This window comes from Cynocephalus volans, chromosome 4, assembly GCF_027409185.1.
Source record: "Cynocephalus volans isolate mCynVol1 chromosome 4, mCynVol1.pri, whole genome shotgun sequence".
Classification (NCBI taxonomy): Eukaryota; Metazoa; Chordata; class Mammalia; order Dermoptera; family Cynocephalidae; genus Cynocephalus; species Cynocephalus volans.
The window spans coordinates 108735550-108752077 of record NC_084463.1 but is presented as its reverse complement, the minus strand read 5'-3'; the positions used below and the strand labels follow the sequence as shown (position 1 = coordinate 108752077).

Here is a 16528-nt window from a genome sequence, read left to right as displayed (position 1 = left end):
CAGCTGTAGCACAATACTAACCCTAGAGTGGGGTGTGCATTGATCTTGGGGCACAGAATTACTCTGGTCCCTTCACACCCACCCACTCCAACCGTATTCCCCTCCCTGCCTCAGCAGCACAGGCAGAGAAGTCAGTTCCTGGCTGGCTGGGCCAGGGAGCCCCCTGAGGGCCAAAGCTTCATCTGGCAGAAGGCCTATATACAGAGGGTAGGCAGGGCTGTCTCCGCAGGCAGGCAGGCAAGCTCCACTCCAGGCTGGGCAACCCCAAAGGGCACAGGAGGCCTCTATTCACAGGCCAGCTTGCTGTCGAAGCTGGACAGGGCAATGGCAAAGGCCTGCAGTGCACACAGTGGGTAGTTGTAATCCATGGTGAACACATCCTCTGCTACCCGGCCAAACTGCATCACAATGTAGTCCGCTGGGGCCAGGCACAAGCACGGAGAGACAAGGACAAAGCAGGGATGGTGGAGATAGGGAAGGACAGACACTCAAACCACAAGAGGGAAGAAAAAGCAAGAAGCGGATGCCAGGAGAATCCAAAAAGAGGTAAAACAGGCCAATTGGAACGAGAGGCAGGAGAGAAGTGGCAGATGGCAAAAGAGAAAGATACATACAAACACCAGGAGACAAAGAAGAGAAAAAGTCCATTTAAAGGCTGTTCCCATGCCTGAGACTCTGCTGAGTACACAGACCAGGGCTCCAAAGAAGGTTCTTCCAAGGCCTCCCAGACATTATTTTCAGAAGGTTCTTTACATCTAATCTAAGCTGCACAGCCCACATTCTTAAACTCTGGCCTGTATGGGCAGGGCTAGGTGAGCTGAACCCTCAGCTAAAAGCCCCAGGTGTCATGTGGACAGTAATGAGTAGGGGCAGAAACACTCACGGTCATTGCCATGGATGATCTGGAAGTTCTTCACAGAGGCCTGTGTGACGCGCCCATGGAAGTTTAGTACGTAGGACTGTGTGTCATCATTCCAGACAGGTGTCTTGTTTTGCAGCTCGATGATACTCTCTGTGTTCTTATTCTGCCAGCGTGCTAGCAGTGTCTCATGCTCCTGGGAGGGCAGCCTCACCTGAGTCAGGCCCAAGACTTGGCACCATGACCACCCCAAAAAGGGATCTGTCCCAGGAATGGGGGTTTTTAGATTTCCCTAGACCTCCAGGGCTTCTCACAATGTATCCCCTACACATATACACACTGGCTGGAGCTCTACCCTTAGACTAAGCTCATGCAGAGGCTAGGATGACGGGGAAGGGGGTAGGGTGGGGCAGAGACTCACGTTACGGGGGCGGATAGAGACTCTCTCATGAACCATGTTCATGCCAGGGACAATCACGCTCATCTTCCGAGGTCCCTTGAAGCCTAAGACATTTGTCTCCTGGGAAACAGAGAGAAAGAACTTGACACTGGCCACTGGAGGAATCTACTTACCTTCTGGAGAGACTGGGTGCAAGGAAATAAAGACGAAGGGCTAGTTTTCACCATCTCTACTTGAATAGACCTCAGTGAGGCCCTCCTGCCATCCTTCCTAAAATCTCATATACCCCTTGACATTTTACATCCCCCTCCCCTATTTTTTCTTCTTAGCATTTAACAGGAACATATTTATCTCACCTATATATATGTTTTCCAGCTTGTTTCCCCCAATAGGGGTGTAAATCCTATAAGGGTATAAATTATGTCTGTTCCCTACTAGATCATTAGTGCTTCAAACAGTACCTATAACATGGTTGGGGCTCAGTAAGTCAGGTTGCCTCCCCAAAATTGACCAGCAGGTGGCACCACGGACTCACAGAAAATAGCTGCGGACTCCCAATTGCCTTCCAGTACCCATGCCCAGGTTGATGAGGCATCCATCACTCATTTTAAAAATGAAGAAACTGAGGTTCACAGCGGTAGAGAAATCCTCTGTATTTATATTCCAGTTTGGTCATTTATGAGCTGTGTGATGTCACTAAGAGACCCAACCTCTGAGCTTCAGTTTCCTCATCTATAAAGAAAAGAGGATCTACCCTTTAGGTTGAGCATTCAGTGAGATGATTATACAAAAGGCCCTGTAATCCACACAGGACCTGGCATACCAGGAATGAAGTGGGGGATGCACAGACAAGAACCTAGGCCTCCTGCCTCCTGTCCAATAGACTTCTGGGCTAGGCTGCATAGAGCCAGGCCTGGTTCCCAGAGCCCCTTAACCAGATGTCCAGCTGTGGTCTGAGCCCTGAAGACAGGAGGTGAGGCCAGGGCCTCCATCTCAGGCAGGCATCAGTCTGCAGAGGACAACCCCTCTCCACACAGCCTTGTCTACCCACCAAGATAGACAAGATGGTCACCATATCAGGCAGCAAGTCCTGGGTCTCATGTCTAATTTGGAGACCAGCAACCCAAGAACCCAGGACTCACATAGCACACAGCTGCCAGCTCCTGACGCAAGGTTCCACTTTCCAAAGTAGAAGATGAGGCCTTCTGAGGGTTGACTCCATTGTCATAAACAGTAAACTTGGTGCCCATCAGGTTGGACCTGAAGGAAAGGCACAATCCATATAGGGTCAGGCACCATCTGCCCCAGCACAGGGAACAGCTAGCTAACAGTCTTTTCTGAGAAAAGCATGCAAAGCATTCTAGGCTGGGCCAGGAGCACACACATGGCTCAATGGATCCACATCTTTGAAAGAGCTTCATGGGCAGAAGGCCTGGACTTGTTCTGAGTTGAGTCAAAGGGCATCTCAATTCAGTGAAGGAATTTCAGGGAGGTAAATCAGGATTCAACAGGTTTCCATGCCGTGGGTGAAAAGGGGTGCTCCCCTCATGGAAGGAGAGCAAGCAGAATGGCATCTCGTAAGACTGTAGAGGGAACTTAGCGGCCCGTGGAGAGTGGATGTCATGATCTCTCCTGTCCTGTCCTGCCTGAATCCTGGTCCGGCCCCATCTCCAGCTTTCGATCTTTGCCTCTAATCTTTATTTATGCTGCCCAAACCTGGTACTCTGTTTTGCAGCAAACCCTATCTCTCCCTTAAGGCCTAGCTAAGAGCCTTCTACCATACCACCCCCTCACCCCGACTGCTGTTACTCTTCCCCCAGGAACTCACTTTCAGCCTTGCTCTTGGCAGTGACCATGGGGCCTAGGCAGCTCTTTCATGGTGGCCTGCATCATCAGTGACATCCTGGGGTTTGATCCATTACTTTTGGTGGGCCTGTACCCACCTGCCTGGGAGCAGTTTAGGGTAGGGTGTGTAAGGCCCATTTTCAAGTCTGGCTGGGCACAGATCTGGGCCTATGGTTGGATCTGATGAACAGAGAGGATCCCAGTAGAGGATCCAACACTGGCTTAGATCTCCTTTCAGGGAAGGGAGATGCCATCTACAGAAAGCCTACCCCTGCCCCTCCCTCCCACTCCTGCCTGCTTCCCGGGCAAGTGCTGATACCGCAGTTTCCCGATGTAGCTGTCCCCTCCTCGAGACAAGTCTGTTGGGTCCACAGAGATGAGGTAATTGGAAGTTTTACTCTTCTTTCTCTTCCTTCCCGCCAGGAGGAACACCTTGGGGAGTGGAGCAAGGTCATGTTCCAGACACAGCCTCTGGCTGCACACAATCATGGGTGCTAGTCACACACACCCCCCCTCACACAAGTAACTCCCTTGCTTCAGATCCCAAACCCATACACAGATGGTCTCCAACTTAGGATGGTTGGACTACTCTTTATTATAAAATAGGCTTCATGTTAGATGATTTTGCCCAAATGTAGGCTAATGTGAGTGTTCTGAGCACATTTAAGGTACACTAGGCTAAGCTATGATGTTCAGTAGGTGTATTAAATGCATTTTTGGCTTTAATGATATTTTCAGCTTAGGATGGGGATGTCAGGATGTAAGCCCACTGTAAGTCGGGGTGCATCTGTATGTGCACACACATGTAGGTACTGGCAAACACAAAGGTATGCACTGACCAGGCACGGAGGCTTTTGTTTCTTTGGGAACTGAGATGTCAGTGTTGGACCTACAGTCACAGTCCAGCCCTGAGGACCTCAAGCCTGCCTAGATGAAAATGCACACCCAGACCAACCTCACCTTCTTCCCATCATTGCGGTCCAGGTGCAGGAAATAGGTGGGGTACATGCCCCGGTCCATCCCCTTCTTGTCCCGTGTGATCCGGCATTTGATGGTGATACCCTGGGGGGCTGGCCTCAGTGCAAACTCCTCAAGATCCTGGACCTCGACATCCACCAGTGGCTCTGGGGTAGTTGGACTGGGAGCTGAGGCTGCATCCTACAGGGAGAGAGAATAGGAGAGTCTGAGCCCCAGGGACTGTAAGATTGGTGGTCTAGGATACAAATCTGCACCTCTTGACTGGGTGGTGGTGGGAGACAAGGCAAGATCCCTGGGATGTGGACCTGGCCATCCTGGCCCTGGGGTCAGGAACTATCCTCCCAGCCCTTCCTTCTCCTCAACAGTCCCTGAGGTGGAGACAGATATGGGGAGATCCTCAGAGGTTATCCTGTCCAACTCCAGCTCCCCGCCACCTCACTCCCCTGGCCTGGATGAAGAAATCAGGAGCAGGGTGGAACAGCAGAAGAGCCCAGCCAGGGCAGCTCTTAAAAGGTGTCTGGATCCACCCCTGGCCCCCACGAATTCACACACTCACTCCACCTTCCAACCTGGAGGAGCAGTCCTCTGATCGCTGCGTCTAACCTCCTGCTATGGTGAAAGCACCTCACTCACCCTGATGGACTTCCTGCTAGTAGCTGAGCTGGGGCGGGTGTTGCTGTTCAGCTGCGAGGAGCTAGAACTGTTCTCGTCCTCGTCCTCCTCTTCCTCTTCAAAGCTCATGCTGCTGGAGATGCCTGGCCGAGCAGAGGAACGGGAAGGGATGAGTGAGGCAGAGTCTACCCCCTGAAACATTGGTGGTCACATACAGACACACGTTCACAGACACTGACTCACCCACATGTCCAGATCTCCATAAGGACACACATTCCCTCAGGTGCACACGAACTGGGGCTGGTCACAATCCTAAGGATAGTCCCCACCACCCACCGCTATTTCAGCTCAATCCCTGCATCTGCCTGCTCTTCCCTTCTGACAATCACATTGCCCTGTCTCTTGTATATCAAGGCCTACACTGAGCTGACCCTGCACTGGGAACCTCCATATCTGACCTCAGGCCTACTAGAGGCCTTGGCTGGCATAGGCCATGGAATCTGCCAGGGAAAAGGCCTCAGCTCCTTACTCAGCCTGATGTGCAGGTCCCACTGGCTCATCTTTACCCCTGCCTGCCCTGAGCCCATCTCAACTGTTCTCCCCCCAGCTTCTCCCAGCTGGAATGTTTATTCAACAGCCCTTCCTCCAGGAAGCCATCCTTGATTAGATTCCTCACAATATGTGTGGCACTGCTAGGCTTCCTCCCTCACCATCCTTCTCAGGGTGGGGAAACTGGACAACAGGTTTCAAGGAGGATCTGCCCTGCCTCTTGACATCGTGGCTGCTCCCTCTAGCTCAGCAGACATATGGGGAAATTTTGCAAAGGGAGCTTTTTCTAAGGAGTGAAAGGGAGTAGAAAATCTGCCCCCAAACCTGGGCCTCCCTGAGGTGAGGTTGGAGGAGACAGGGCTGGGTTGTGGATTGGTTACCTTGAGTACTTTCCCTCAACTTGGCCTTATCAGGGGCCCCTCCCCAAAAGTTTCTCACCTGTCCCCAAGAGTGCCCTCCCCTACTACGGCCAGGGAAGGGCTGGGACAAACACAGGAAAGCTGTGCTCCCGGAGAAGGGTGCATCTGAGAACCTAGGAATGAGCTTTGGGGGGTGTCATTGGGCCCCCATGGGGCTCACCCTTCCTCTGCATCGTGGCACGGAGGTCCTGCCCGCTGGGCTGTGCGCCTCCACCAGCTGCCGTCTCCCCTGCGTCCTGCGTGTGGTCTGACTGGCCCACAGTCAGGATCTGCACTGGGCCTTGGGCCTCAGACTTGTCTTCTGCCAGTGTTGCTGGCTCACTGGTGCCTGCAGGCCACGGACACTCCTGAGTTACATCTGGGAGGGCAGAGGAGGGCCTGGATGCTCAGATGTCCACAAAGGGAGTGAGGAATGAGTGGTGGGGCTCTCTGCAAAACTTAATTTGCAAAACTGATTTTTAAAAACTAATGACTGCTGTCAGTCTGCTAATGATTGGTAGGTAAGCTATGAAGGGATGTGGGCTTTGTTTCTTCTGCTCTTCCCCCAAATTAATTGCCAAGAGTTGGCTTGAAATACCCCACATCCTTCAGGCAGACGGCAGCCATCTACAAAACCAATTGCACAGTGGAAAAAAACAAGATGGAGAACAAGTATTGATCCAGACCATAGCCGAGGCCAAGATTCATTCATGGATGTGGCCAGCTACAAGTAACCAGTGCTGGCGGTTTCTCTCTCTCTCTCACACACAGTAACTCATACACATCATTAAAAATATATGAGGTCCCTAGAAAAAGCTTGTGGTTGGTTTACACTTGCCTTCCCAAGTGGAGGATCTCCCATCCTATATCAACCTTCCTGCCCAAGTTCACAGCTTTGGTAACAAAAGCCAGGCCTGGCCCACACAGGTGGCAGCCACCTTGCCTGGCTGAGCTATGCTTGCAGTGCTGCGGCCAGCTCCAGAAGCCCACGGACCCTGACAGTGTCCTGGAAGGCACTTCCCATGAACAAAAGACAAGGAACGGGATGTCCAGCCAGGGGCCACCATCACTGTCCTGTATTTCTAGGGATCTTTTCTGGAGAGAGAAGAGCAGAGGGAACAGAGTGGTCTGTGGCCCGGAGACTGCAATGGGAACTAGAGTAGGGAGTTGAGGGAAGCTCACATTATGAGGAAGCGCTGACAGCAAGGGCTGCGCAAGGATGGGGCAGGCTGCCCGGGAGGCAGTGAGTCTCCACTGAAAGGAGTGACCTGGCCCAGGCTGGACAAGATCCAGGATGGAGGGAGCTCAGACTCAGGGAGTTCTGGGCCAGCTGAGCTAGACTTCACTTCCTGGCAGTATGATGGACTTGCCCATGCCCACGGGCCAGCCCAGGCACCCTGTGAGGTAGACAGGCCTGTGAGCCAGCTGAGTGGGGGCCCTGAGTGCCAGCCTGTGCCTTCACTGAGGCTGCTCACCTCCAAGTCAGGAAGATAAGCCTCCCGGCAAAACTCCAGTTGGGGCCAGACCTACTGGGGAGGGCTGTAGAGAAGGCAAGCTAACCTTTGTGCTTTCCCTTCTTCTCCTTCCTAGAGGCCCCGCCCTGGGCCCCTGCTGCACCTGCTGCCTTGGTTCTCTTGGCTGAGGCTGGTGCTGGTGGGCGGGCTGCTCCCAGCTGCACACTGGCAAGTGAGTCGGCTTCTTGAACTGCTCAGGAGACAACCCGAGACAGAGAGAGAGAGAAATGGGCATTGGGTGAGACCAGGGCTCCCACTTGAACACATTCCAGCACTGCATTTCCCAATCCTCCGAGCCCCTGTACCACCTCCTGGACCCTCAGAGTCAGGCCCACTCATTCTACCAGGCAGAGGCCCTAGGGATCTCCCAGCCCAGTGATAAAGTCAACAGCCAGGCCAAAACCGTGACCAGCCAAGAAGCAGAGCAAAGTTCTGGGCCAGCAAACTGTTCTGAGCCTGTGCAGGGGCAGAGAGTATCCATGGGAGTGTGTATTGTTGAAGACAGTGGAGGAAGACAGCAAAGGCTGCATCTTCTGGAAGATACCACAGCCAGGGGCAGCAGTCCAAGGAGCCTGCACCGGGGCCCTCCTGGGACAAGCTCCTGGTGGAAGAATAACTTGGGATACAAGGAGCAACACATAGCAACACTGAGGTTTCAGAGGGGTCACAGCTGGTGGCCAGATTCTCCCCACAATCTGCTCAAAATCCTTGAATGGTTTCTGACTGCTCTTAAGGTGAAAGCCAACATTCTCCTGCATGTCTGGCTCCTCCATCTCCCTTCTCCTTGGCCAGTTAACTGCACATTTCTCACTTCCTGCACACCTAGTGTCCCAGCCACAGCAGGCTTTTCAGTGCCCTGGATGTACTGGACTCCCTCCTGCCACAGGGCCCTTGCCCTAGCTGTTCCCACTGCCTGACTGCCCTCCCCACCTGATGACTCCCACACACCCTGCAGATTTCAGCTCAGGAGTCACTTCGTTGGGGAAGTCGTCTTTGACTCTTCTAGAGAACGCAGGTGCTCTGTCCTCCACTCACAGAGCCTGGCTTCTTTCCACAATGCACACCTGTGCCCATCTGTTTAACACTCTCTCCCCACCTAAACCATGAGGTCCAGGAAGCAGAGACCATACCCACTTGTGCTCACCCAGGACCCACAGCTTCTAATCCAGAGCCTGACACAAAGTCGGCCCTCAATAAAAATTTAAGAAATGAATTAATGTGTAACATGAATGAGCACAGCCAATAGGTCAAAAACTTTACTGGGATAAACCTTCAGTTCTGATGTATGTCGAACTCCCTCATCTTCTTCTTGGAATGATGCCCCATATTTAAAACCAAGAGCCAGTAGAGGGCAGGGCAGGAGGCAGCTAATGCCCTGCGTGGGTTGGGGCTAGTTGTGGAAACACACTTCCCAGATCTGCCAGTGACATGTGCAGCAGCCACCCCAGGGCTTGTCCACCAGAGAAGCAGCATCCACAGAAGTCAAATGTCACATGCTCAAATGGCTTCAGTGAGGAAAGCCCTTGGAGGCCCAGCCTGGTCTGGAGGCCCAGCCGGGAACAGCAATCAGCTGACTTTGGACCCTGGAACATATCATGGCTCCTTCAAATTTCAAAGCCCTAAGACAGAGGATTTTCCTCATTTTATAGTGGAGAAAATACTCTGAGAGGGTAAGTGACTCGCCTCAGTCACAAGTGAGCAGGTCATCGGCACTGGCACCACCAGAAACTGTCTCCTGACTTTGGTTGTGCCCTCTCCCCACAGGTGCTACTTCTCTTACCATAGGCCTGGCACTGCCCTGGCACACAAAGCAGGTGCTCAAGAAACACCTGCCAAATGACTGCACATCAATGACTTCTCAAGATGGTGGCCTCTGGCACAAACTGGCAGGGCCCAAAGTCCTGGTTGCAGGCTCCCATCCCACATGCAGTCTTGATGGGTCAGGTGCCAGCTTGGCAGAGCTGGGGCTGAGATGCCCACAGCAGCAGGCCAGGCTCCACAGGACCCGGAACAGTGGCTGCCTTCCCTGCAGGGCACCAGTACCCAGAGACAGCGCTCATAGAGGCTGGCTCTATGAGACAGCTGGACTGAGGTCCTGTCCCGTTCTGTGAAGGGCCTCTCAAGTGAAGTACAGACATACCAGGTATGGCCTGGGGTGCTGAACTGAGGTACATGCAGGGGAATAATCAGGAAGGAGCTTCAGATCAGGGAGGTGACGTACTATGGTGGAAAAACCGTGTGGAGTCTGACAGGCCTGGGTTCAAAGTCCAGCCCTGTTGCTCATAGCAGCGTACCTTGGGCAAGTCACTGAACCCCTCAGAGCCCAGGTCCTTATCAGCGGTGTGGGGATAGTGAGCTACTGTGAGGACGGAAAGAGAGAATGCAGGTAGAGCACCAGCATCATGCCGTGACGCTGGCAAAAGCCCCCAAACAGCCTTTATTAGTAGAAATGAAGTGGGTTCCTCAGGGGGCCTGAATGCACGTGGGGAGTGAGCTTGTACACTGTGCATGCCACAAACTGGCACGAGGCAAATGAGACTCAACCGCTGCCCTCCAATGCACAGACAAGGGGGCCCAGGGAGCTGAGGGCTGGGCTAGCACAACACAGAGGAGAATCCCCTGAGACACGGAGGGGCAGGGCACGGCCAGTGGGCACATGAAAAGGGTTAGTCCTGAAGTGAGGCAGTTGCCAGTAGTTCCATGTGGCTGGAGGCTCCAGATCACGGTTGCTGAGGTTCTTCCTAACTACAGAAGTCAGATGCCTGCGACCTTCTTAGAGTTACTATTTGATGGAGTGGCTGCCGGGATTACCGACACCAGCAGGGGGCAGTGGTGACTGAGCCCAAGCCCAAGCCCCTCTTTCAAGTTCAGAGAGACCAACCCTCTGTCTGGCCTAGGGTACTCTTAAGCTAAGCAGGAGGGAGGGTCGTGAGCACAGGGAAGCAATGGAGCCATCCCCTCCCCAGAATGAGCTGCAGAGAATTCCACCCAGGTGGTTCTGCTGAGCACCACAGCGTGTGAGAATGGGAGCTGGAGGCTGCAGGTCATTACCATTCTGGAGGCCTGAGCCAGGGACAGGGACCTGCAGGTCAGAGACCAGGCAGACTGAAGGTGCAGGGAGTTCAGGGAGGATAGGAGACAGGCGTTTGTCCCAAGAGACACTAGTTAGTGTGGGGCAGGATGCTGAGAGACAGGTTCCTCTCAGGAGACAGAATACTGGTGGTGAGCAGGCTCTGTTCTACTCTTAGGAGCTGCCTCCTGCTCTCGGTGAAATGCTCCATATCAGAAACATGGACTTCTAAACTCCTGACTCCATAAAGTTTTAGCCTGCTGGCCCCAGCACCCGACTCAGGAGGCAACAGCCTGAGCGCAGGCAGGAACCCAAGGCTGTAGGTCCCAGTTTTTTCCACCCACTCCACTCAGCTGTTCACCTGGGCTGAGAGCCATACTCAGCCTGGGCACATCCTGACAGGATGAGCTCCTCACCTGCCCAGGGTGGCAGGAAGTCCCTGAGGGGCTCCCCAAAACAGTGCAGGGTGTGGAGCCACAGAGCAGGGGTCTCCCTGGGCTGGCTGTCCCTGGGGCAGCAAGCAGGTGTACCTTGGTAGCTGGTGTTGCCACTGCTGCTGAGGTAGGACTCCACCAGGGGGGCTTGCTCCTCTGACTGCCGAGCCCGCCGGCTCCGAGGCCGCCCATCTGTATTGGCCTGCACCATCAGGGGCTCCTGGCGCTTCTTCTTCTGCTTCTGCTCCAGCAGGGCCCGCTACAGAGGCACAGGGCAGGCACAGAGGTTGGCTGGCCCACCGCCTCCACCAGGAGGGAGGGGTTCCCAGAGACGGATCCAAGAGAGTGCCCTGCTTGCTCAGCTGGGTACCAGAGGTTGCACTGGGGTCTACAGCCCACTGTGGGCCAAGGCCCCATGTCCTTGGCACCCCTAGACTTGGGGTCCAGGAAAGGGAGGCTGCCTTGGCAGGATCACAGCACAGACATCCATCCCTTCAGCTGCAGTCACCCTGCTGGCTGGCTGCCTGGCAGAAGCTCCATGTACTGAGGCAGCGTTACTGCTGAGCTGGTAAAGGAGAAAGCATGCCTCCAGGTGGGCCCCTTTCCCCATCAGACAGGATCACTCAGGGAAGAGGGACAGCCCTCCCCCTCTGCCCTCAGAGGTCCCAGTGCTGACTCTGCCCTTCCACCAGGCCCCAGCCTCACTCACCTGCCGGTCAAGCTTCTGCTGCCTCAGGTTGCTGCCCTCATCATCTAAGACACTGCAGAGGAGAGAGGATCATTCAGGGCCTGCCTATGAGCTGCCAGGATAGAGCCCAGAACCCATCCCAGAACCTCTGTGTCCTTTAAACCCCTCCCGTCATGGCTCCTGGGATTCAGGGAGCCCACATGGTGGAGGGAGGAAGGGTGGAGGCTGCCATCTAGTAACTGGCTTGAAACATATTTCTGCCACTTTGATAGCTTATCTCCTGCTAGGTTCCCTGTTGCCCCAGCTGGATTGGCCCCAGCAAGTACAACAGGAGACCTTCCCCTGGGATCCCTGAGCAGGGCCAGGCTACACAGAGATCCGGGGGATCCCATCCAGAGGCATCGCCCACAAGCCACGCCCTGAGGCTGGGCTTCAAACCCCGGGGCCTACTCCATATGGGGAGCTCACAGCATTCCACCCCACTTCTTTCCATCGTTTCTGGAAGATGCTGGGTCCTCCCATGCAGGCCTTCTCCCCATCTGTTCAAAGCAAACTTCTGGCTCTCCAGGTAAGCAGAGCGGAGATGCTAACATTGTCCACTCCCTTTCCCCACTTAGAGAGTGCAAAGCGTCCTCCTTATTTGGGAGAGTAAGGCTAAGAGACCAACCAGTCCCTCAGAGCAGGGCAAGCACAGAGCTAGGGCAGGATGTCTGCAAGATGGACACCACACATCAATGCACAGCCCAGCAATCGACCACCAGGCCCTTCCTGGGCCACAGACATGACACAGGCAGCTGAGGACATTAAATCCGGAGCCCCACAAGTAGTGGGATGGGTAGCTTCATCTCACCCATCCTGGCCCTGCCTCCCAGGAAAGAAGGACACAAGTATGGAGCGAGTAATGCAAACCACTTAGATTTCCTGCTAGCCCAGGTTATGTGCATGAGACCTCAGCCCAAATCCTATGAAAGCCAAGGTCAGGACAGCTGCATGGGGTGGAGCTGGAGCCTGAGGTTCTGAGCTCTGGGAAGCCCCAAGCAGCCCTGACCCAGTTATGCTGGAGCCTGCCCCTGAACCAGACCTGTGTGTGGGTACCAGCGCAGGCATGCCCGAGGGCGTGAGGTTTGTGTGAGGCTGGAAGGAAGTGTGTGAGTACATCTCATGAGTGTGCACACATGTGTACAGACACCTGTGTAAGAACTGGGTGTGCCTGTGAGAAGGTGAATACATCATGCACGTAAGGGGGATGGATGAGGTCAAATCACGCCAAGGACAAGGTGAAGACATGTCCACCTCCTCCTGACAGCCAACCCCTTTCTAGCTGGAACAATCGTTGACCTACATGTCCCTTAAACTACCTGTATCTCCAAGGGATGGCTCCAGAGGGTGGCAGGAAGTCCTATCACACACTGCCCACCACCTGCCTCTGGCTTCATCCACCCACCTCCCTCGCCACAACCTGTGAGGACTACACATATTTTCAGCTGGTAGCTGTCCTACCTACTTGACATCTGGGAAGGCCTTTCCCAGCTGGAGGACTGCCACAAGGACTTCTAAAGGGCTCAGGTACCAGGGTGAGCAAGACGCCTGAGGGCCCTGCCAGGTCTGAGGCTACAACTCTACACTTCAAGTCAATGGCCTGAGTAACACGAGGGCAAAGCATCTGCTCACAGACTGACTTCAAAGGGTCAGACCCACAGACCACTATGGTCGGCCACATGGGCAGTGCACACTCACTACTTCCAGGATGTGGGTGAAAATGCTCTGGGATCTGGACAATGGCACCTGGCTGACAGGAACCACTGGGTCTGAAATGCTACTGTGCTCTGCTTGCCAAGCCCTGTCCCTGGGCAGCTATAATCCTCACAGTGCGTGCAACCTCCACAAGACAGTGCTGGCTGCCCTTCGTGCCAGAGAGAGAACATTTCACAACTTACTGGGAAGTCACAAGCCACTAACATGTTCAGAGGGCAGGGACAGGGGCAGTCATCTGGGTCATCCCTGGAACTGGGCTTGGCTGAGCAGAACAAAGAAAATCCCTTCCATGGTGCTGGCACTAAATATCTAGAATCATTTAGAAAGGAGACATCAGCTGAAAAGTAAAGCTCCTGTCAGCAAAGCCACCTCCAGAAATGCTAATTTCACAGTGGTGGCTAATATCCTTATCTATGCGGGCGGGGGGGGGGGGGGGGGGGGGGGGGGGCAGGGGACGTTTTCCTACAACAAACCCCTGTCCCACTGCCATGGACTTTCTACACAGTTATGCCGGGGGCAGGAGGCTGCTTTCCATGAAAACATTACTTCCTCTGTCCCCACCTCCATTCCCTGATGGGGAAGAATGAGAGCCACAGGCTTTAGTCACACTGATTACTAGGTCAGATTACAGGTAGGAAGGACTTAACCACAGGCCTTCAGAGAAGGATGGATGAATACCAGGGCTAGGCTCCTGAAAAGAGATTCCAGAAACCTCAGCTATTCCGGAAGAGCCTGGAGAGCCACCCACCAACTCTCTCCCCTCCAGGCATGCTCGAGTACCCAGAAGGAAAGGAGTGTGCACGGCTGGGGGCGGCAGCTGCGGAGAAGCAACATGCTCCTGGTGGATGGGAGTGTGCATAGCTCAGCAAGACCCATCCAGGAGCGCCTACGACAAATCCAACTAAATGAAGAGGCTCCAAGAGTGGGCACAACACGTGGCGCAAGCCAGGTTCCCAGTAAAGGGCGTTTTTCTACGAGAGCTGCAACAGTATGAGGTGGACCACAAGCACCTAGCAGCAACCAGCTTGACCTAGGTGGGTGTCCCTGGCTAAGGACAAGTATCCAACCACACATCTCTCCCTGGTGAATAACAAAGGCTGCCCAGCAAGCAGCCCCGTGTTGTGGAGCACAATGATGACGATGATATGGCTGTCTCCAGAGAGAGCAGAATCAAAGCTCCTCTCACTTCCTCAGCAGGCCCAGCTCTCCTCCCGCCCCCACCCAGATGGCCCTGCCTCCCCATCTCCACTATGGCACCATTCCTAGGGCATCTTCCTTCCTCACCAACACCTCCCCAGCCTGCCTCTTCCTGCTGGGCACTGTTCTAGGCTGCACTGAACGATAACCACGCAAGGAGACAGTAATGGCTTTTTAATGACTCCAGCTCCAATTATGGAATCACAGCCAAACACAGGCTGCCAGCTGCAGCCCCGCCAGCAAACTCGGACGGGAGACAGGGCACTGATGGATGGGTCTTCCCGCTGACCCTGGCAGCTCCTTCATTACAGTTGCCTCCTGCTGGGGGCCAGACCAGGGAGGCCTAGAAAAGCACCAGCCATTGGCTGACGACAGTCAGAGAAACCCAGTCTGCAGTATCCACCAATCCATATGCTCTCCCCAGGGCCAAGGAGGTGGCAACTTCACCTCCCAGGGAGCCAGCCGTTTTACATCCACTTGCTCCCTCCAGGCACCTGGCAGATATCTGGGGAGTAAACCATGACTGACAGCAAGGGGGCAAGGGCACAGGGGAAAAGCAAGACACAGCCAACATATTTAGGAAGCCTGTTTCTCTCCCTTTCTTCTTAGACTTCACCTTATATGCTCCTGCTAATCCATTGCTCCAGAGGCCCAGGGGCCAGGACAACCTAGGGACAGGCCCAACCATCTGGATACACTCTCCGTGCCCACTTTGCTCTCATTCTTTCCCTTGAGTCACAGTGGAAGCTGCCCCTGCTGGGCCCAGGAAATCAGAGAAGTGAGCTTTCAGGGGAGTAAAGACCACCCAGGGTATCTGGCTGCGACCCTGGGCCCAGTGCCAGACCCCCAGCAAGTCCAGATCTGTGGCTTCTGTTGCCTACCAGCTGTTTGGAAGACAGTGGAAATGGGCAACTCCAGAAGGGAGAGGAACATGCTGCTCACAGACTTCCAGCATCCTAGGATGGGCCATCTGCATGCCCAGACTTACCAGATGCATTAAAACTGCTAGGGGCACTAAGCCCTACCTTGGTAATTCAGAACTGCTGGGGAACACACTCCCAAATCAACCCCAATCTCACTTTCTTTTTTAAAGCAAGTGCCTTAGATGATTCTAATGCTCAGCCATGTAAATGGAGACCATGAGCCACAGCTGGTGATCTCTAAAGAACAAAAAGGAAATTGGGGAGTTGCTATAAGGCTGCTGCCAAAGGAGAAGTGGTGGGCCCAAGCATCCATGGCAACTCTGAGGCCAAACCTGCAGAACTGAAAGAGTCAGGAGTCTTGCTCAATCAGTAGTCATACTGCTCCCCAGAAGGCAAAGTGAGGAAGTGTGGGAGAATCCTAACAATGGCCAAGAGGAGAGGGAACCCAGAAACACACTTAGGCTCAGCACAAGAAAGACAGTTTCTAACAGTCAGGGGTGCTACAGGGAGCATTCACACAGGGAACTAGATGGCCTGTAAGGGCCCTCCCAGACTGAGGTTCCCATTCTATGACCTAGGGCCATGATTTTCAAGCAGTGCTTCAGGAGGACCCATCATGATGGGAGAGCACTGTATTCCTCAGGTGTGCTGAGAATCCAGGTGTGGTGCCAGGAGAGCTGAGGAAGCCCTAAAGCTACATAGACATGCCACTTTGATTCAAAGAAGTGGGCAACTTGTTTATGCTGGGTCATGCTGGGGACACATGGGACCAGATAAGGTCCCTGCTCTCAAGGAGTTCATGATCTGGTGAAGGAAACACCAGGCAATGGCCTCAGGACCATGCAGACAAGAGCACTGAGGACAGCACTGGCCACCAATCCCATCTGGCAAGGTCCTCCAATATGCCTGTGGGCCATAGTCCTACTAACTCTCAAGACTCCACCTAAAACTTATTAAAGGCTGTAAAGTCATGCAACACAGGGATTTAATGTCTTCAAGAACAGTGGTAAAGCGAAACTGGCAGAAATGGAAATTACTTGTAGTAATAGAAAAAATAAATGGCAAAAATGATTCCAGTTGTTAACTTTACACACTAAATGGCTCTCTTCTAAGTCAGAATGTAAGATTAATCTGTGATCATTATAAACTGAGCCAAAATTACGCGTAAGATTATCACCAACTATCACTGCACTGCTTCAAAGAGACTGAGCTCGACCCAGGGAATGCAAGGTGCAGCCAGCACAGATGGGAGTAAAACCCCCACCAGCAGAGTAACAAGAAGTCAGCCAGCCCCTCACCCACAAAC

General features: G+C 53.8%; 1 protein-coding gene across 1 annotated transcript in view; it reads right to left on the bottom strand.

The window, feature by feature from the left end:
* Positions 1 to 284: 284 nt before the first annotated feature.
* Positions 285 to 16528, bottom strand: part of TUB (TUB bipartite transcription factor) — a 59593-nt gene continuing 43349 nt past the window's right edge. Inside the window, 11 exon segments of the mRNA XM_063095581.1 lie at positions 285 to 418; positions 884 to 1055; positions 1281 to 1379; positions 2402 to 2519; positions 3424 to 3536; positions 4065 to 4262; positions 4716 to 4837; positions 5823 to 5990; positions 7202 to 7345; positions 10756 to 10918; positions 11369 to 11420. Coding sequence (XP_062951651.1) covers positions 285 to 418; positions 884 to 1055; positions 1281 to 1379; positions 2402 to 2519; positions 3424 to 3536; positions 4065 to 4262; positions 4716 to 4837; positions 5823 to 5990; positions 7202 to 7345; positions 10756 to 10918; positions 11369 to 11420 — 1483 coding nt within the window.